Raw genomic sequence first — 22,180 nt, 5'->3', positions numbered from 1 at the left:
TATGAATTTTAAAAAAATATAGATTAATCCAAAAGATCAATATTTGTGTAGTCAGCCCCATATAGTTGGAGAAAGTTTATGATGACGATGATAAGAGTAACCCGGAGCTTAACTAGTCCTAGTTGTTGTATCATCAGCCATTCTCGAAATACACATTATAGAAAGTGCTCCTTCTTATATGGATAAGCTATCACTTGGGCGCAACCTAAGTTTTTATGTCATAATTCTAATTCAGCCAATGATTTTCTTTCCTCTTATTTTCTTGTAAATAGGATATTAAGCGGTAGGTAATCTTCTAATATGGAATTATGGATAATATGATGCACCATCATAATTAAAGCACTCACTTTGCAATAAATACAAAAAAATCAACTTTTTAGATTTTTATTTCTTTGGGTCAATTATAGGAACCCTTTTGATTCTTGTGGATAATTGCACATAAAATTAAGGATAGAGAAGGGCCTTTGTCCCTTCACTGTTTTGAATGAGAGGAATGTCAATGGGAATTACTTTTGTATTTTTGCACTTTATTCCAAAGCCCTTAAGTGATCAAGGGGCCAACCTATTTTTCACGTGGAAGCCATGATATCATCCAAGTGACAACCTAATGTCACTTGAAGATACCATGATACTTAATTTGGATCCGGTTTTTATGATCCCCCGACTCATAGTATTTTCATGTGGGCTCAGTTGAACACCCATTATTTGTATTGATCTTGGATCCAAATTTGTAGTAATCCATGATCTCCACTATAATGCTCATGAATGTAAAAACAAAATATAGAAATAAAATTTTAAAACATTTTTATTAGAATTTTTTCCTATCCATTGGATAGGGATCTTTAGCAGTGGATGTTCATCTTAAAGATGGACGTTTGTGATTGTACGGGCTAGCAAGTCCCCTTGACTCACAAAATTCTTTTTCATCTAATTTTTCTCTTTTTTTTTTTTTTTTTAAAGAAGTCATCTAGATTGCAAATTGTCCCCTTGATATCTACAACAGGATAATACTTTGCAGATTTTGAAATTAATGTATGATGCTTAAGTAGTGACAATTTCTTGTCCTTCTTTGAATTGGTTTCTTTTGAAATTATATATTCACATCTAATTGATATTTAATCAGGATCATTAAAGTCCTTGCTAATCGGGCCAGCCAAAAATTAAAATCATGCTAATTCAGCATACTATATGCCATGGCACCTCCCTTTCAATTGAAGATTTGGGTATAAATTTCATTTTTAATTATATATTAAAAGAAATATATACAAAAAGACTATTTACCTATAAAAAGATTTCAACATTACTCTTATCCGTTAGATTTCAAATGGGGTGGTTGTGGAGTATGTCTTCGACCTAACTCAAAAAAATAGATAAGTTACAAGAATGAATTCCCTATCATCTCTAGTATGATGAAATGCTTGTGATTACATGGTCCCACATAACAATGGCCATTGATGGCACTATAAGTAGTTGAGGTGTCCACACCTTTTCTAATTATGTAGAAAGGAACAAAGGAAGGAGAGATTTTCATGGCACCTCACCTTCACTCTCGCTCGATCTAAAGTCTAACTTTGAACTACCCAAATAAAAGAATTAAATATTTTGGTGGTTTAAAAGTTCCGACGTTCAAACTGGGATCGTGTATAACGCTATTTGAACGGCTAACTTTTGATCTGCCTAACGGCCTAGATTGAATTTGAACCGATCTAAAAATGAACAGTGATTTCGCCTATAGGTAAAATGAACGGTGATTTCGTTTACCATCATCACCATCAAAAGTTCATCGCACATTCACGATTGTCCGGTAGTGTTTCATTTTCATTTTTTTTTTCTATAAATCGGAAAGATCTAAAATTTGAAGCGAGTGTTCATAAAAAATAGGTGAATCTAAGAAAAATATGAAAGCAATATTTTACATTAAATAAATTGATCAAAATACCTTCGAAAATTTTTAGGGGTATTTTGGTCAAATAAAATTCACAAATTATTTTTTTTTATTTTTATTAGGTGCGCCTCACTAAGATGTACATATAGTCCAAATTTCAGATCATTCTGATTTGTAGAAAAAAAAAATGAAAAATAAAACACTACCAGACAATCGTGACCATGCGATGAACTTTTGATGGTGATGAGGGTAGACGAAATCACTGTTCATTTTCGCCTATAAGCGCCGAGAAGACTTTTTCTATATATATATATATATATATATATATATATATATATATATATATATATATATATATATATATATATATATATATATATATATATATATATATATATATATATATATATATATATATATATATATATACTAGAGTAATAACCCTTCAAAAAACAATCATTACTTTTTTTATTAAAAAATAATTTAAATAGTTATCCTTACCATTAAGCAATGGCAAATTTGAAATTTTCACAAAAGTACAATGGTATTTTGGAAGTTAGTGTCTTGAAAGTTAATTTGTAAAGTGCCATTGTCCTTTAATTAAAACTTCAATTTTACCTCTTATGGAGATGACAAAAGTACTTTTGTCTTCTAATAATATTTACAAAATTGCCCTACAAAAGTAATTTAAAAAAAAATAGACTATAAAATTAATAAATCCACCCTTCACAACTCTCTCTATCTTGAACCTTTGTAATTTAAAGGGTTGTAAAGTTTACAATATCCCTATATATATATATATATATATATATATATATATATGTGTGTGTGTGATTTCATGCAACGATTGTATAGTAGTATAATGCAACTATCTTAAAAAACCATGTTAAAGATTTCACAGTTTTTCTTTCAAGTGACAAGGAAATCACTAAAGATTTCACCATACCCCGTAATCTTTTATCTCTAAAGATTTCACCATACCCCTTCATCTCTAATCTAGCTTTTTTATTGACTTTTGACTATAAAAATTAGCCCCAACAAATCTTTTTATACTAGTTCATCTCAAAAACTTTTTTAACCCTCTTTTTCTCTTTCCACCCATTAAAAATGTTTTTGGGTTGAAATAGTATAAAAATATTTGTTGAGGCTAATTTTTATGATCAAAAGTCAATAAAAGAGTGAGATAAGAGATGAGGGGGGTATGGTGAAATCTTTAGGGGTTTTCTTATGCCGCTTGATCTTTTTCCCTTTCCACCTATTAAAAATATTTTTAGGTTGAAATAGTATAAAAAGATTTGTTGAGATTAATTTTTATAATCGAAAGTCAATAAAAGAGTAAGATAAGAGATGAGGAGGTATAGTGAAATCTTTTGGCGTTTTCTTATGCCGCATGAAAGAAAAACAACCCCTTGAAAGAAAAACGGAATGATGGTCTACCGTGAAATAATACGAGGAATTAGGGTTTTATACGAATTTTTCCCAATTTTTAGATGTACACATTTTTCATTCTAAAGAACAATTACAAAAAAGCCCAATTAATATAAGCCGTCCATTTTATTGAGATGGTTATGTATAGGCCTCATAAGGATTTTTTTATTCCCAAAATTTTTATATGGCGTCATCATCATTAGATTAATAATGCTAAAAAAGAAAAGAGTGATTTTGAATTTGTTAAGGCCTAGATCTTGAAATTAACTAAATGGATTGTCGAGATTCATTATTGGACGGGTATTAATTTTGACCATATATATGGTGCAAATTGATTTTTTTTTTTTTTTTTTTCCATATGATTGATCATGAGGATGAAGAGAATGTGTGTGCAAAATTTTGGGTCATACAAATACCAAAAATATGGTTTTTTAGATGTGTGGTTGCATTATACTACTACAAAACGCCTATAGGCGAAAATGAACAATGATTTCGCCTGCCATCATCACCATCCAAATTTCATCGTACGGTCACAGTTGTCCAGTAGTGTTTTAATTTTCATTTTTCTATATATATATATATATATATATATATATATATATATATATATATATATATATATATATATATATATATATATATATATATATATATATATATATATAATAGGGAAATGTTGGCATATGCCCACTAGCTTATAGCTACATATAGGCCCAACGGCCTAGATTGAATCTGGGTCGATCAAATTATCACGATTGCATTTCGTATTTGAATCTTAAAAATCACTTGAAATGTTGGGTGTGTGTTCTTTAAAAATATTAGAATCCAATAAAAATATAAATATAAATATATATATATATATATATATATATATATATATATATATATATATATATTGTGAAAAATAAATTGATCAAAATACCCCTTAAATATTGCTGGGGTATTTTCGTTAATTTATATGTTACAAATTATTTTTAAAATATTTTTATTAGATGTGCATTGATGAGAAGAATAGACGCCTAAAATTTCAAATAATTTTGATTGATAGAAAAGAAAATTTAAAATTAAAATATAAAATGATATTGTATCCATCAAATCGGCCCAAATTGTTGGGCCTATATGTAGCTGTAGGCTAGTGGCCCTACGTTTTATATATATATATATATATATATATATATATATATATATATATAGCTTGGCTTGCTTAATAGGCTCGGCTTGGCTTGGCTTCTTCAGCATTCAAACAAAATAAATCAAATGGTCATCTATCAAAGTTGAAAGTGAAATTAAATTATATGAAATGGTAAGATAGCATAGACATATGGCCCATAAAGTTAAGAAGGAAACTTTATTACGTGTCGACCTTTCGAGTGGTAGTAGCGATCAAGTTGGGCCTACCACTGACCTGGTGTGTTGAGCCAAACTGGGTTCATGTGTAGAGATCCAGGCATTGGAGCAGGTCGGGTTTGGCCTAATAGTCTAGACCCTAGAAGCAGCCACATCATTCCGAGTACAATCAGACCTGACCTGGACTAGACCCATATAATTGGGTTGTGTTTTTCTTAAGAAAATTAAGTGGGGATGACAAGCCCCTACCCGTTTTTTTAAACCGTTAGTGGTTTTTTAATACGTGAAGTGAGAATAGAAGTTGTGACTATAGATGGGTCACAGGTGGTGCTACCACCACAACCCCAACCCTTTTCTCCATAATTGGGTTGTGTGTGTATAGAAAAGTACTATAAGGATTGTATACTATAGACAAGTAGTTCAAAAAATGGCGAGTCGACCCGAAATCACCTGGGTCTACACGGGAATCGCTCAAGACGTACTGTTGTGGCGAAAAAGATGGAATCGCCCGGTTTGCAACAATGAATCGGTCGGTTTGCAATAGTGACTCGTCTGAAGCGGCGGAAAAAACACGATGAACAGTAAATGCCAAATTTTTGTCACGATATTGCCACGATTGTTGTAGATTGTCACGAGATTGTCACGAAATTGCTGTAAATGAACAGTGAATGTCAAATTTTTGTCACGATGAACAGTGAATGCCCAATTTTTGTCACGAGATTCCTTAATTATTGATCAAATTTGGCTTTTACATTGCATTATTGTGAGAAATTACTCATTTTTTCATTATAAAACAATGAATTGAGATGATTGAATTACAAAATTTGTTGTGTTTTTAACAAAAAACCCTAAATACACCATTCTTTCATTTCCGTCACAAATATTCACTGTTTTTTGTTCGAATCAGAGGGGTTTTGAAGGAAATTGATTTCTACATATGATTGTAGTAATTGTTTTTGTGATTTAGCAAATATTGGAGATCAATATGAGCCAAAAAATTTCTTGAAAACGTAGGGTTTTGTTGAAAATCTTGATTTTCATATGCTATTGTAGCCTTTTTGCTTGATTTGGTCAATTTTAAAATAAATCAGAGGGATTTTGTGTAGAACAGTTGAGGGAAAAAGAAAATCCACCAATCTTCAGATCTAAATCGATATGGGCCGAATTTTTTGTTGAAAACAGAGGATTTTTTGCTCGTAATCCTGATCTTCATAAGCTATTGCAGGATTTTTGTGAGATTAAGCAACATTAGTTGCTCGAATTTGCAAGAAATAGAAGGTTTCTCGAATTTTTAGGCATGCATATGTATTTTTTAATTTTATTGTCAATTTTATTAATGCACTAAAATCATTTTGATTGGTACATAATTAAGTATGTCATGAATGTATAATTATCATGCATTTTGAATGAGGCGAAAATTAAAAACTTGTATTTTTAAAATTTTTATTGATACAAAATTAAAAACTTGTATTTTTTAATTTTATCATCAAGATGTAGTGGCATTTGAATGACTATATCATTGTAAATAATTTTTTTATTGATACTATATCATTGTAATTTATTTATTTTCTTGATTCTAGGTTTGGCTGATACATACTATTTTTATGTTGCATAAATCAAATAGCTTCAAATTTTTAGGTATGCATATATATTTTTTACTTTTATTGTCAAATTTATTAATGCACGAAAATATATGTTCTTGAATCTAGATATATAATTTAATTTTCATTGATACATAATTAAGTATGTCATGAATGTATAATTATCATGCAATCAAAACTTGTATTTTTAATTTTATTGTCAACAATAAGATATGTGGCGAGTCTACTTATAGGTGAGCATGAAGGATGGACAAGCTTCTGATATTTTGAATTAAAAGCGCTACAAAACACTAACACTCAGGAATTTGGGTATAGTCAAATGTCCATTAATTTGGATGATTCGTTTCTAGATCGAGTCAATGAATTGTCATGTGTCAATCAATGCAACCAGCGTGACCAAGAAGAAGAACGACATTGTCTTTCATTTTATTATTAGGTCGTATTTTATGAAGTGTATACTTTATTGTAGTCTATGTATGATGATATACTTCATCCATGATAATTCTATACTTCTCATTTTGTGTGATGTAAATTTAATGGTTAACAGTAGTTCATACAGGGAAAGAACATCTCAATATTCGCATATTGATGCAAAAAAAAAGAATTTCTCGATGAAGTATCCCCATTTCTTATTGGATTTTTAAAAAATAATACTTATAATGAATTTTAACAATTTTTTTAGATTTTTTTAAAGCTAAATCCGACCTATTCGGCCGATTCCCGATCCGATTCATCGATTCACCGATCTGAGTAGGTTTTGAAGGTACCCGATCCATTGCACCTATCCGTTTTTTAACTACTACTATACCATTTATGAAATTTTTTAAAAAAAAAAAATTCGAATTTTGAACGAGTTACACTTATGACCACCCAATTTAAAACGTTAAAGACAAGGGAGATTGTGACCTTGTGCTAAAAACAAATACTCTTTATATATTTTTCTTGTACTATAAAGAGCTCATGGTTGAAACGCTTTTGCTTCAAATAAAGTACTACGAAAGCCTACAAAGCCGGCTGTGGTCAAACATATGGGGCAGCCAACGTTCCTATCAAAAAGCGCCCTCGTCAACGGTGGAACAAAGGATCCACCTTCAACTATCAACATACGCATCTACGCATGTTATTGCTCTCGGTTGGATGGGTTCCGGAACTACCCGGATCCAGATTCAAATTTGAAAAGCATATATAAGATCCAGATTTAAAAGACCTAATTAATATTTATAAAATAATATATTACAAAAAAAATTATATAACATATGTGTATCTTTATAAAATAATATATACAATTTGGGTCAGATCTGGATCAGATCCACTTGTATCTAGATCCAATCGAAATTACTATTTAAATCCAAATTTTAAATCTAGATCCGACCCCTCTAATCCAAACCTTAGATCCGTACCCGGGTGTGAATGGGACTCAAACTTTAGATTCCGAATCCAAACCGAGTAAATTCTCGGCACTCATACAAGTTAAAATCAAAACAAGGAGAGAACGTGCCAGAGTTGTACCCAACCATGAGTTGGGTGAAGACGATTGGGACCCAACGACAGTGATGGGGAAGACAGCCAAAACATGACGCTCTCAGTTTCAGGTAATTCTCAGATGAATATCTTACCATTCTTTTTTCAATGCATCACTCCCATGGTTTTGTGATTCACCCCAATGCAGATGGGTGCTTTGACACAAAAAAAGAAACAAATAAAATATAGGAATTCTTGGTGATAAACACAGCTCTTCATTTTAAGTATTACTCATTGTTTAATACACCACAGTACTAAAAACTTTCCTATTACCTAAAAATGAGAGAGAGAGAGAGAGAGAGAGAGGCAGAGATCAAAACATCGAGAGAGAGATTATCCCAGTAAGAAGAGGGACAGTAATCATTTGCTTTTTTGTTTCCACACCAGCATGACAGTAAAAATTTTACTAGTGAACATTCAATGTAATTTATGATACCGAAACCGTGCCCTCCCACCATCAGCAAATGTAATACAATTTCCGCCTCTACCATTCCTGCAGTGTGGGCCCCCCACCCCCCATTGAATCGGAGCCCGCTTCTGCCGCAAGATCCCCCTCGATTTAATAGGAGCTTCCAGGACGAGCAGAGCACCCAATCTCACCACCATTACTGCAAAGATGGGTTATAGCGGATGGTATGGTACATAACCTAACGCGCACTTAACATCACTCACTATATCACTACATCTCATGAGCAAATTCAGCATCTGCCTAGATATATCCACTCCTCCCCTGCTCTCTCTCTCCTCTCCCTCCGATCCCATTTTTGCATCTCTCCCCTCGTTATATCGAAACCCCGCATGTTGCTGTTGTGGATATTGCGCATAACCTTTGCCAACATAACTCATTCCAACACTCTCATCAAACGATGAAACATTAACAGGAAGAGGAAGAAGACCAGAACCCACAGAACTAGAACCAGAACCAGAACCAGAACTAGATGCAATTGGACTGGAACTAGAAGAACCAAAACCAGGTTTAAAGTTGTTATTAACATCCGCATCACTAATTGCACCAGCACTGCTAGAGTGTTTACCCCTACTCTCTTCAGCAGCTAATAGGAACTTTACACGTGGGCCCTCTCTCGGGGTGCCACCTGGTGCCTCCTCAGCCGCTGGCTTTTTTAAGATTGACTTCAGCTTCACAGCCTGCCTTTCACTGGAAAAACCAGGCTTGCCAGAGTCAGCCAAGTTCTCCTGTGGTTCGGTTGCCTGTTGGGGCTTGTTCTGAACCTCTTTGAGCATATAATTAACACCTGGTCCAAAAAACGAGCTCCTCATAGCCGAGTTGTAAGCCGCTTGAGCACTCTTCTTGTATCGAAAAACCACTCGACAAATCCCCGACCGCCGAAAAAACCTCGTCCCCGAAAGATCAAGAGGCCCAAATCGAGCAAGGGTTGCCCTTAATTGAGGCTCTGAGGGCAGCCCCCGACCTTCCGGAAACTTCATGCTCAGCACCGTGGGCTCCACCAGGATTGCAGGAGCCTTCCCAGACTCCAATTTTCGGTCGCTGGAATCTGGCATCTTCTGGCTGGATTCCGCTGCCTTCTGGGTGGAGTCCGGCAACTTTTGACCAGACTGCTTTGCCTGAACTATCGACTTCAACTCCTTTAGTTTCTTCATTCTCCTTGCTGCATCACTGTTGGCATTCTGACCTTGGTCAGAAATACTTCGTTTTCGACTAGGTTTGGCTAAATCATTGCCAGATTTATCAACGGTTTTCAACGCTTTCGCCCGTTTTAGGGTTTCAGGCTCACTGGATTCCGGAAAAGATGCCCTATTTCCAGCAAGTTTAGGAGGATGAGGGTCAGGCAATTCTGGTTCGGTTCCAACTGGATTTAGGCTCTTTTGATAAACAAGTGAACGGAATTTCAAGAAGACTTTCCGGACATTGGTTGCACAGTTCCTCTCTCTGCCATGAAAAGGGTCTAGGGTAAGGCACATGAGGTCCTCCAACAGCTGAGACAGCATTAGCTCGATGGCAGGCCCACCATCAGATGGGGTTGAACTCAGGGCCACACCTTGTATCACTGGTTTTTTCAACACCGCCTCCCCTTCTTTGCGTACTCTTGGAACTTCATGTGAAGCTTTCGCATCTGAATCCTTCACCTTCTTTTTCTTCTTCTTCATTTCACCACCCTCCATATCAGAAGCCACCCTTTTAAGGCCTTTCACTTTCTTAACAGCTAGAGAGACATCCGATTGTCCTGATATTTTCTTGTATAGCTTTGAAGGGCCCTTGGACTGGGCCCCACTGGTTGATATTTGAGAAGTTTTAGGACCCACTGCCTCTGCTTTCTTATCTTCCAGCCTGAAAATTTCAGCCACTGAGTTGCCGGAAAAATTCCCAGCTCTGCTGGAATCTGAACTTTCAGACACTTCTGATCTCAAAGAAAGAGTAGGTTCAGCGAATGATACCCTTGAGCTAGTCCCATTGAGCTTGTTCATCTCTGGAAAGACACTTTTTTCTGTCATGTTATTTACAGGAACAGACGAATGATTCTCAGGCAAGCGAGCAATGCTTTCCATGGCCGTAAGAGGGCCATCCTGACTGTGAGGTGCTTGATCGGCTTCGCCAATAGAATCAGAATGGGCAACGCCTTTCCCCTTGTCTGAAACAGACTGCACCTTCCCTGTTTCTTTGGCAATTGACATAGTTTTGGGCTCAGGTGTTACTTCTCGGCTCGATGGTCTAGCATCTTGATCACGAGGCTCTTTGTATTCAGCTTTTGTATCATTAGGTGGATTTCGTTTTTGGAAGATGTAATTACTGGCTGCAGGGGCATAGCTCTCATCCTCTTCAAAGTCAAATGCATGCTCCAGCTTGGCCTGGCGTGCTTGGGACTCCTTGCTTGTAATGGATGGGTGCTCATTGGGCTCATCCCTTCTCTTGAAGAGGTATTTGTCTTTCTTTAACAAGTCCTTTGATTTTGCCAACTTCGAGGAACTCTTTTTCTCGCCTAAGGCTTCTGCAATCACCAGAGGCCCACTGAGGGGGGCTGACGAAAACGGAAAAAAACCATGAGTTTCTTCTCATTTGTGGGAATAAATATAATTGAACGTAATTGCTCTTCTTCATACAAAGATAGTCACTGGTTATATCAATGCCAAGGGAAATATGGATTATGTACCATAAGAGGATTAATACAAATTTCTTTTTGCTGGAGAGGGCAATATGGAAAGGATGTGACACAAATTAAATTCTATATCAAAAGAAATTACATGATGGGTTTGCTAATAGATAGCTAATCAGATGACAGATGACACAGCCTGCTAATTAATTTTAAATCCAAAAAATGAAACCCAACAAGGCAAAAAAAAAATCTCAAAAAAAGAATAATTAAGAGTTTACTTGATAATATCAATCTCAATGTCAAGTACCTCAGTGCAGAATATTCAAACATGTACTGAAGCATAAACAAGTTACTCGACAGCATGCACATAAGAAAAATGATAACGAGTTAACTATGCTTCTTTCTGGATTTATATAACTAGGGCCTTTAAAATTTATTAAAATAGAGAAATTAAAGGAAGAAAAGGGCATAAGTTTCCTACGAATCCTTGGGAGTCATATTAGAAAGGAAACAGAAGCAATCTGTGCACGTGTGTATGTGTTTGAGAGAGAGAGAGAGAAGAATCATGAACATAATTTTCCAAAACAAACTGTCCTACCCTCAAGGAGTTCTGATAAAAGAACAAAACATCAAGATCAATGACCAGAAAAGGATTCACCAGGAGTTTCAACCTCTGAAAGGATTAGTGGACGAATCTTTAGGAGACATATTAGAAGGGAAACAGAAGAGATCTGTGCGCGTGTGTGTTTGAGAGAGAGAGAGAATAACAATGAACATAATTTTCCAAAGCAAACTGTCCTAGCCTCAAGGAGTTCTGATAAAAGAACAAAACATCAAGATCATTGACCAGAAAAGGATTCACCAGGAGTTTCAACCTCTGAAAGGATTCATGGGGAGGAAAAGATATGTACCATAAACAACACCATAAGAGCATGCTTTATCTATTTATCTACTGTTGTTCATTCAGTTAGCTAAAAATGTCTATTAAACAAATTTTCATGTAAGAATCTTGCAGTTCCAGAGAAACAACGCAAGCTGCATTATTGTGCAAAACATTGTAAATGCAAAGAGTTTCTAGAGCCAAACCACTTTTTCTTTTCTTCACTCAGATCATTCTAATTCCGATAAACTCCCCAAGCACCCTCCCTATTTTCCTTTCCATGTTTAAAGGAAAGGCAATTCAAGATAAAGGCCCTATGTCTTGAAACATTTATCCAAAACAAAAACCCACAGTAGACTCAGAATATTCAAACTTGACATTTTCTCTACGTCAAGAACCAATGCAGTAAAGTCTACATCCAGCATCCAGACCAATGTTTTCAAAACAAGATTGCTCTCAAACAGTGGAGGTGGCGGTTTGATTCAATCTGGTCCAGCTAAACTGGACTAAACCTGTTTCATGAAGGAAATCATCTAAAAACATACTAAAAATCCATCCTATGTGAAGAAATAGGGCAAAATTGTTGTATTTTGAAGGATGAAAAACCAAAACAAACTCATTTCCAAGAGAAAAGACTATATTTCCATAAAGTATTAAGCCATGAAGGTTAAATCTCTAGTGTTTTTTTTTAAAAAAAAATTCTATGGTTAGCATTTGAAGCAAGTATATGGCCACTTCCTACTTATGGTTATAACATTCACAAGGCCTACGGGCCGAATGACACTTCGTTTTTTTTTAAGGAGGCTTTTTACAGCATGGAGTATCTAAAGCAGGGATTACTTTTATGTAAATAATATTTAAAGCCTTGCATTTTTTTAATTTTCGGCTTTTTAATAACCCGAACAGCAAACTATCTGCTTTTCGGTTTAACTGTTGAACCGATGGTCAGATCCGGTTTTCAAAACACCGATCCAGACCACCTCCAGCCAGCAGTGTGTTGCATATCTCTTCCCAGATTTAGAAGTAGTAAAATTCCGCAACCCTGAGGCAGGAGCTCAGTATAGAAACAGTTGAACATGATCTTTGTAATTATGACTAAAGACATTCTAATCTTTTCATTTTTCTCTCGATCCAGACCACCTCCAGCCAGTACTGTGTTGCGTAACTCTTCCCAGATTTAGAAGTACTAACTGTAACCGTAAGGCATAAGCCCAGTATAGAAAAAGTTTAACATAATGCTTTGTAATTATGACTAAATACATTCTAATCTTTTCATTTTTCTCTTATAATAAGCATAGTAATGTAGAATGAAACTGCCTGAACCACTGACCAGCAACCAGGGGCAAGACTCAAGCTTATGACCTCCATGCCAGAAGCACAACACCAAAGAATAATCTACTCCGACAAACCCACAGTGTTGTGCAGTTTCATATACAAGTAAATGAATTGTCAAGCACCAACATACACCAATTCTATTCATTTTACATCAGGTACAGTGCAATAAGCTCAATATTTTGCAAATTCGAAGTTTGGCCATGGTCCCCATAAGGTAAATATGACAGTTACTGGAAACTCCCCAAGTATATTACAACATGCTGCTTTAGGTTACAAATTAGTCATATTCTCGAAGTGTAAATGTTAAGCGTCAGAGAGTATGCTAGAATGAGTAAACTCCTGGCGGTGGATGCAGTTGGAGAAAAAAGCCATTGAATAATTTAATCAAGATTTAAGGACCATCCATGTCCAGACTCCTGTTGAAAAAGATTGGATTAACTCATGCTGGAATAGAAAGAATTCCAGCACCTACAAGTAATGCTACTTGCAAACTAGTCTTTTGAGCTAAAATGAGAGCTTTTATGTTCTTATTTTACTATATGTCATTTTCTATAATAGTGGTGGATCATTTTTTGGGCTGCAAACTGTAGAAATGAAGGACGTCAAGTGTGAATCCATAAAGAATGCATGCATGAGGTGAAGTCACATTGTAGACAATCATATTACAAGAACCAAAACTATCAATATGGATGCAGATAGATGATTAGTACACAAGCTATTTTTACATCTGTCAAAAGTGCCTATCAAGTAAATAAGCCTCAACGTACTTCAGAATTTTTTGATGGACAATGAATTTTTTTTTTTGAGAAAGACAATGAAATTTTATTCATCAAATATACAATGCAATCAAACGCCCATAGAAAGGGCTGCAAATACAACAGGATATGCAAAGAAAAAAAAGTAAGAGAAGAGTGAAAAGAGAGAGAAATAAATGAGAGAAAAAATCTACATTATTTATTAATAGAGTAATGACCCTATGAGACCCTTCCACACCCATGTGTGTAGGACCCCAAAGGACCACCATTAAATTTGGCACAGATCTCTAGAAAAGTTATCACATGGATGTAGGACTTGACTTTTCTAGAGATCTGTATCAAATTTAATAGTGATCCTTTGGGGTCCTACACACATGGGTGTGGGAGGGTCTCACAAGGTCATTTCCCTTATAAATAATAAGAAGTTGATTATAGGCAAGATGAGCTCCTAACAAAGAAGAAACATGGGAAGGACATATCTAACAGCGACACCTTTGAAAGAGTTCATAGGGGAAAGCAAATGAGCAAAAGACTATGCACAAAAGAGGAACCAAAAACAGTATAGGTTTAGGTTTTAAGTGAATTAGGAAAGTTGAGTTCTTTTAAATTTTAGTAACATGCTCTTCTTTCCAAATTTTCAAGTAGCTAACAGTTATCTATTTTCTTAGAATAGTTCCAGCAAATTTGGTACCTTACCTACTTTGTAAAGGCCTAGTTTCCGAAACTAGAAAGGAGCTAGTTGCCTAACTTTGGAAGAAGCTGGAATGTGGGAATTTAGGAATGCTAGAAACAGCTTGAATCCCAAGCTAAATTAAATAAAGGGAGCTTAAGTTATATAAAGACCTATGTAGTCTTATAGCCAATTTGCATTTCAAGTTGAGTAACAAAATTTAGGTTTTAATTGTGGTCAGAGGCCACCTTTATCGAAGAGATTTCTCAACTATTTTTATAGAGAGCGTATTTTACAACCTTAGCCTAGGTTTCAGAAATCTCTCCAAGGGTTAGAGCCCATGATCTTCTTTCACCAGAAAGATTCCCCAGAACCCTAGCTTGTGGATTGGCAGTTCTACCCACGTAACCTTGGCCCCCCACCTTCTTTTCCCTATTGTATGATACACCCCCATCCAAGATTCCCTATAACTCAATTCGTCACTAATTCAAAATATTCCACAAACCCTAGCCATACCTCTCCAAACCCTAAGTAACTAGCTCAATAGCAGCCCAAATCATATAGCTAACCACCATAGCCTTCAAACCCAAGTTTAAAACTTTAAAGCCTATAATTTATTTGTAACTAATACTATTATTGTGTCTTGCTGGGCCCCTAACTTCCAGCAAGCTATAACTATCCTAAAACCCTTAAAGCAACCCAATATTATGGCCATAATTATATCAGACCTTTCCCCATAGAAGTCTCCTAAGTCGTACCTCTTTTGGACCTCCCATCATCCACTCATACTCAATATAAGAGACCTCAAGAGTCAAGACTTCCAAAACCTTGCCATCCTAATTTTAGGAACCAAAAACCCTCTATATCTCCTAAACCCTAGCCTAGTTAGAATTCCAAATTGTACTCAGTCTCAAACCCTTCCTTTCTAAGTGGAACTTGTATTCAATGCTCATGTAAGAGCCACACCCACCATTTGGTCCAACATGAAATATCTTCTTCACCTTCTCATTTGGAACAATCATCATGATGGTTGTGATCCCATTTTACAACCCCATGTTTACCCCAGCAAGCCATCAATACGTGGATCAAAATCTTCCAAAACCCAACATAGCAAGCCTTAACTCCTCTCAAACTTACACAGCTCCACCATTACCAGCAACTCCTGAGGAGCCCATATTCCATCCCCGCTAACTAATATCAAGCCTTATGCTCTCCCATATACTTCTCAAAGGATCCCACCATTACCTCCTCAATGATCAAGGGATCTAATTAGTCTGGTGACTCTGGTCGGAGTCTTATGCCAACTATTCCCCAAGCTGGCTAAACGGTTGTGGTAAGAAAGGGGACAGCATGGCAGTGACATTGCAATATGTCCAGATAAAACCCTGGCAATAGGTGGAAAACAGATTCATAATATGTACATAATTGTCGCGGTTGGGGTTCCAATACAATATGTTAAAGTTTAGGAAATTATTACGATTGTGGACGATAATATTTTGTTTCAGAGAGCTTCAACTTGTATTTCACAGGAAAAGTGCGACTTTGGAGGGATTTTGAATGCATATGTAGCGAAGTCATCCACACTAGGAATCAAAATAACATAAACTGTGTACCAATAACATTTCATTTAATAAAAAAAATATCCATGTGGACTGTAAGACAAGAAACCATTATCTAGACTGGTGGTCTGCAGCCTACATTTTTTTTGTTACAGTTATTTAGTTTTACCTCTTTAGATGCATTATCCTAGGGAATATTTCTGGGACCATGATTGATGTTACAAGAAATACACTAGACTGACCCCTGAGACGATGTTCTTTCCTAGAGGAAGCAGAGCTGCTTCAATTCTGTACCTAGCATCCCACATTCTTTAGTGCGAACTTTTTCATTCCACTGGTGCATGTTTGTGTGTGTCATGCTGCGGAAACCATCTATCCCACACAGAATTTGTAAGTAAAGCACAGGGTAAACATATGAACAGAAGAAAGAGATAGGCAGTTGATTAAGATTAAAAAGAGCTAGCACAACATTTAAAAATAAAAGGGAGCTACATTTCTTTTTTGTTTGATAATTTAAAGGAAACACATTTTCAGAAAACAGAAAGATCCAGGAAGTTCAGTAAACACACAAAAGATCCAACATTTTTGGCCTCTAGATTATAATGATGCAGCTTAGATCGCTTAAAGATGTGCTAAAATCAATTAAAGATGCACACTAAAACAAATTTAGACATACAAATTTGGACCTCAAAAAAGGCATCTTCAACTGATTGAAGAAAATGAAGGTCGTCATCAATATGACTTTATTTTTAGCAATTACCTATTTTTATGTTTCAAAGATAATATGCTACAATTTCAACGTAAACTTAGGAGCAGCCCCAATAGGCGATAAAATGAGGGAAATTAGACTTAGGTGGTCTAGTCATGCAATATCAAGCTAGAACATCACCAGTTAGGAGATGTGACTTGGTTCAAGTGGAAGGCTCTAAGGGGTCAAAGGGAAGGCCCCAAAGGACATGGATGGAAGTAGTGAAAATATATATAACGACTTATGTTTTGACAGAGGGTATGGCCCTTGATAGAGTGGAATGATGGACCAAGATTTGTGCAGCCGATCCCAAATGGTTGGGATAAGGCTTGAACGATGATGATGATGATGCTAGAATCTCCACCTATTTCCCCATATTTTAAAAGCTTGCTAGTTTTGTAATATAATTTGATTAACTTTCCTATAAAGTTTAACTCAATATATAGCATGCTTTCTTTGTAATATGAAATTTTTGGTAGCTTTTCTTTCAAGTTAAACTCAATCAATACGTAACATGTCTCCACATGATCATGTCAGGTGAAGCCTATAGCATCAATTGCTACACAAAATATCAATGTGTTTTGATATTTTACTAGTGCACAAAGAGTGCTAGTCATATCATCATCCTTTCCTGAGCTATTGTATGACTTTCTCTACCCATTCACCTCCTTAGCCTCTCGTTGACATTTTTTATGAACGCTTGTAAACATACATTATAGAATACAAATTTAGTATCTTATTAAGAATCACAAATTGTATCCAAAAGAGGAATATAAATTTTTTTGATGAGTAGCAGCCCAGGTACATCAGAAGGGAAAAGATGCCAAAAAGGAAAAAAATAACTCAAGCTAAAGAGGGCCATCACAATCTCCTCTCAGGAACCAACATTGCTGAAACTCTTTCGTCTTTTCTATTTTTTTAAGTTATATAGCTCAACTATTTGACCTTGCAGAAATCCTGCTTGGTTGATGCGTGACAGAAAGGCACTGAATAAAAAAATACTGGTTACCCATAAAATAAGACATGGCAAACTTGCAGTTATTCTATACAATGTGAACATAAAATCATCTTACTTGGAGATAAATTACAAAAATGTTACCATCTGACACATAATCCATATTACATACATATTACTCAAGTTCCATGTCAAACAACACTAAAAACGTGAAGCAAATTTAAATAACACAAATCCCTACAAAATTTAATAATTTATCACAAAGTCACTTATCCAAAAAAAATAAGAATATCACACCATTTGTAGGTCTTATATATTAACAAATTCACCATTACAAGCCAAATTCTACATGAGGGTACCAAAAGCTGAATCAAATTGAAAATCAACACAAAGTACCTCGAGGAGCAATTTCTGCATGCTTCGATGGATCAGTTGCAGATGGACGAACAGGCTGCATCCCAAACGCCTGTGCATAAGTGTCATCAAACTCCTCGAACACGGCCTTCCTATAAGCAAGAACGGTAGTCATGTTCTTAATACCCTCAAGAGTCTTATGCTCACTGCTTCGAGGCATCACTCCCATGCTCCGAACAAAAGAAATAAATTCCATGGGTTGAAAACTATCTCTCGAATCTTTAATCTGCTTCGTTGAGTAAACACCCCCAACTTCATAATCTTCCACATCAACTGCAAAGTACCCTTCTACACTCGTAGGCCTAAAATTATTGGGTCTCCGACACCGACAAGCCAATCCCAAGGCCCTCCTCCTGCCGACTTCATCGACGGCCTCCTCGACTGCCTTCATAAAAGCTCGGGAGGAAGTTTGATGAGACTTTTCAGCATAATTGGGCTCGAATGGTATCAACTCCATTTCATCAAACCACCCATAACTGCTATCCCCGAAAAATGCCACCAAAGCATAACCCTCTCTTCTGTTTCTCTTCACTGAAACTGAGGCAAAAGCTTCGTTATATATGTGGCCAGGCCACCACGGATGAGATTTCACCTTTCCCCAGACCATGTCCCCCAACTTGAACCTCTTCAATGAATACTTTTCTGAGTCGTTTATGGAAATGGGAACCCTAAAGTTGTCATCAGCGATGTAGCTATCAATATTCGATGAGGAATGTTGATATGACAAACCCCCAAAACCAACTTGTGTTGAGAAATCCACTTTTAACGTGTCACCTCCTGGATCTGAATAATCAACTGATGGAGACCCTAAATTTGTTTCCTCTCCTTTTGAGTGAGTCCCTAATCCTGAATCCATTGATCTTTGCTCATAATTCTCAGTATTTGTGTCAGTGCAAGGAGGCCCACAACTTTCATCCTGTGATTTATTTGGCCCAGAAGAAACTGTAGTTTGATTAGTAGAATGCTTCGTAGTGTCTGGTAAAGAACTATAGCTTGAAGGGTGTCCAGGCCCAACTTGTGATGTCAACTCTGACTTCTCGTCACTAGACGAAAATCCTAATTTTGAATTCCCATTTTTAACAGCATCTCTCCTGCTATTTGATCCCCGAACTTTGAACCTCTTGTCCTTGCTCTGGGTTTCTGAAATTAAATGAGCCCTTTCTTCCTCTTTCAAAGAGCAACTGTCAGCCCGTGAGTCCAAAGATACCCTATTTTCCTCCTCCACAGAGTAGCTAATAGTCCCTGAGGCGAAAGGAACCCTAATGCCCTCCTTGACAGGGTCGTCCTTAGACTCTGAGTTCAATGGAACCCTAATTTCATCTTTCACATTGCAATTGCTATTCCCCTGTAATGAATCATTGCTTGCTCCTTCTGATAGAAACCCTAATCTGGAACCAGTGGCTTTCATGCCATCACCTCCACTGTTCATATCTTGAGAATCGAGGCCCCCGTTTTCCATGGACGCATGCTGGACCAAGGAAACCCTAGTTTCCTCAAACCCCATCATTTTAAGTTCGTCCCCAACGCCATTAATGGAAAGCTCCCTACGAGTATCTGCAAAAAACAGGGGTTTTTTCAACAGAGGATTCCTAGTGAATAACTCAAGCATCTAATAACTCAATCATCTACCTATCCTCATTCTCGTTTAGAACAGAAAGCAAGAGGGGAACCAGGTTGAAGAAAGAGAGGAAAACCCTAATGAAGGGGAGTTCGAAGCGAGAGAAGAGAGAGAGAGGAACACAGTCTAAGCATTTGAGGTCTTACCTTTATGATGATGGCTGAAGAGAGATAAATCATTTCTTTGGCGAGAGAAACTCGGATATCGCGAAAGATCAAAGATAGAGAGAGAGACGCTGATATCGTGAGAGAGAGAGAGAGAGAGAGAGAGGGGGGGGGCCACACCACCGCCTTGCACTCTATGGCTTGAAGGAAGACCGGACCGTGCGTCTCGAACACTTATATATGGAAAATGTTTATATAAGGTTGAGGCTCTAAACAGCGCAACTCAAAAATTCAATAGAAATAGTTAGTTTTTTATCTTGACCTTGACATAAATAGATATATATAAAAAAAAAAAAGTTTACAAGAAATTGCAACTTTAAAATGTAAAATTACAAATGCATCTCAAAAATCTATCAAAAAGGTTCTTTTAATGTTGAAAAGCTCTCTAATTGATCATCTCAACATTAAGATGTATAAATATTAAAAAATTAAAAAATAAATCTAAAAAATAGTGCATCTTGCAACACATTATTTAGACTGTCCATTTTCAATATTTTCATATATTTATACATCTACTTGATTTTAACCATTTTTGGAGTTTAAAATTTTTTAATTAGATATGAAAATAGATTTTAAGATAATTTTAAGAATTTTTTACAACAAAATTACATGTTATGATAAAATTGAAGGTGTACTTAATTTGATTGTTTAAAATTGCAACCTTGTAGAAATCGCACCTAAAAAATTGGACTCCAGTCCTTATTTAAAGATTTTCAAGTGTTCAAACTTTTAATTTTATAATTAAAGATGAAAATAAACTTTCAAGTCATCATAAATATTTTCGATACTGAAAATACATCTTTTAATACTATTTGAATGTGAGTCATATTTTACCACACCCTTTGTATATTACGAAAATGTCCTCATCTATATGGGATATGATTTGTATGAGTCGGCCGACTCATCTATTCAAAAATACATCTTTCCAAAATCTAGTTTAGAGGTGAATTTTGGATTCAAAATTTTAAAGATTGAGAATTTTAACTATGATGAAGACAAAATTGATTGGAATATCAAGTGCCCTACCTTGATATCAGACTACTACTACCTACATCATTTTGTTTGCAGCCTCCAATTGAGAGAGAGGTGCAACCCGCTCTAAAAAATAAATAAAATTAAAAAAAAAAAAACAAAATGATATAATTTTACCAGTGTTGATTTAAAATTTGGACGGGACAATAATTTTTCACTATGTGCGCTTTATCCTTTTCAATATACATTTACAATATTCATGTATATTGATATTTGTAAAGTAAATTAGGAGGAAGATTTTTTTATTTTAAAATTTTAAAATATATAAGGTTTCTATGAGATGACTGACTCATCCATTTAAATGGGTCATCTATCCGAAGTGTATTTTTTAGATAGATATTGGAATCAAAATTTTATAGAATGAATATCTCAACTATGATGGATAGGAATTGTAGACACCCATTTTGAACTTGATAAATTTATATTTTTTTTAAGGGAATGGTTTCTATACTTCCCCTACAGCATATAAGTTTTATCCTTCCCCTATCATCCAGTCGTCCAATTTTGATCAAGAGAGTCACTCACCATTTGATCTTAGATCCAACGTTTCAAAGTATTTTATTTTTTATTTTTTTATACAAATTTTATGAATATAAAATTTGGTATGTGTCATCTTCACATTGGGGTGCACGTACAAAAAATATTAAAAATAATTTTCCATAAAATATAATTACCAAAAACCATTTGAATATTTCAGGAGTATTTTGGTCATTTTATTTTATTGAAAATATTTTTTTTATATTTTTTGCTAGTGCGAATTTAATAGAGGAATTGACACCCAAAATTTGGTATCAAAATACTTTATAAAAAAAATATTAAAAATAAAATGGTGTAGAGACGTGACATTGTGATTGGGGCAATCTTAACCCTCCATTCAGAATGGACGGTTGGATAAGGGGAAGCATGTAAGTTTTATGCTGTAGGGGAATCATAGAAAGCTTGCCCTTTTCTAAAACCCTATAAAAACTTTAGGACCATATTTTTCCAAAATAGCTCTAAATCATAGAGCACTATAGTCTATGGTCCCTATCATGTGATCCCTTTATTCTTAAAAGCTTACTCATGTTGGAAATAATCAATAAAATAAGCTAAAAAACGTATTTTTTCCCCGAAAATTAGAACATGATCATTAAAAAATGCATGATTGATCACGAGGATCAAAATCCTGCGATTTTTGTGAGATATGGGCAATGCGAC

The 22,180-nt window shown here is 35.5% G+C and overlaps 1 protein-coding gene across 1 annotated transcript; it reads right to left on the bottom strand.

Moving 5' to 3' along the window:
• Positions 1 to 7,977: 7,977 nt before the first annotated feature.
• Positions 7,978 to 20,111, bottom strand: LOC18445318 (PWWP domain-containing protein 1). Its single transcript, XM_011629143.3, has 3 exons — positions 19,934 to 20,111; positions 18,152 to 19,723; positions 7,978 to 10,778 (listed from the first exon to the last, which is right to left on the bottom strand). Exons 2-3 carry the CDS (start codon positions 19,674 to 19,676, stop codon positions 8,404 to 8,406), a joined length of 3,900 nt encoding a protein of 1,299 aa, XP_011627445.1. The 5' UTR covers positions 19,677 to 19,723; positions 19,934 to 20,111; the 3' UTR covers positions 7,978 to 8,403.
• Between the last annotated feature and the right edge of the window lie 2,069 nt (positions 20,112 to 22,180).

Source organism: Amborella trichopoda, chromosome 2 (genome assembly GCF_054954075.1).
Source record: "Amborella trichopoda isolate Santa Cruz 75 chromosome 2, AtrichopodaSantaCruz75HAP2 v2.0, whole genome shotgun sequence".
Taxonomy (NCBI): domain Eukaryota; kingdom Viridiplantae; phylum Streptophyta; class Magnoliopsida; order Amborellales; family Amborellaceae; genus Amborella; species Amborella trichopoda.
This window is presented reverse-complemented; position numbering and strand designations above follow the sequence as displayed.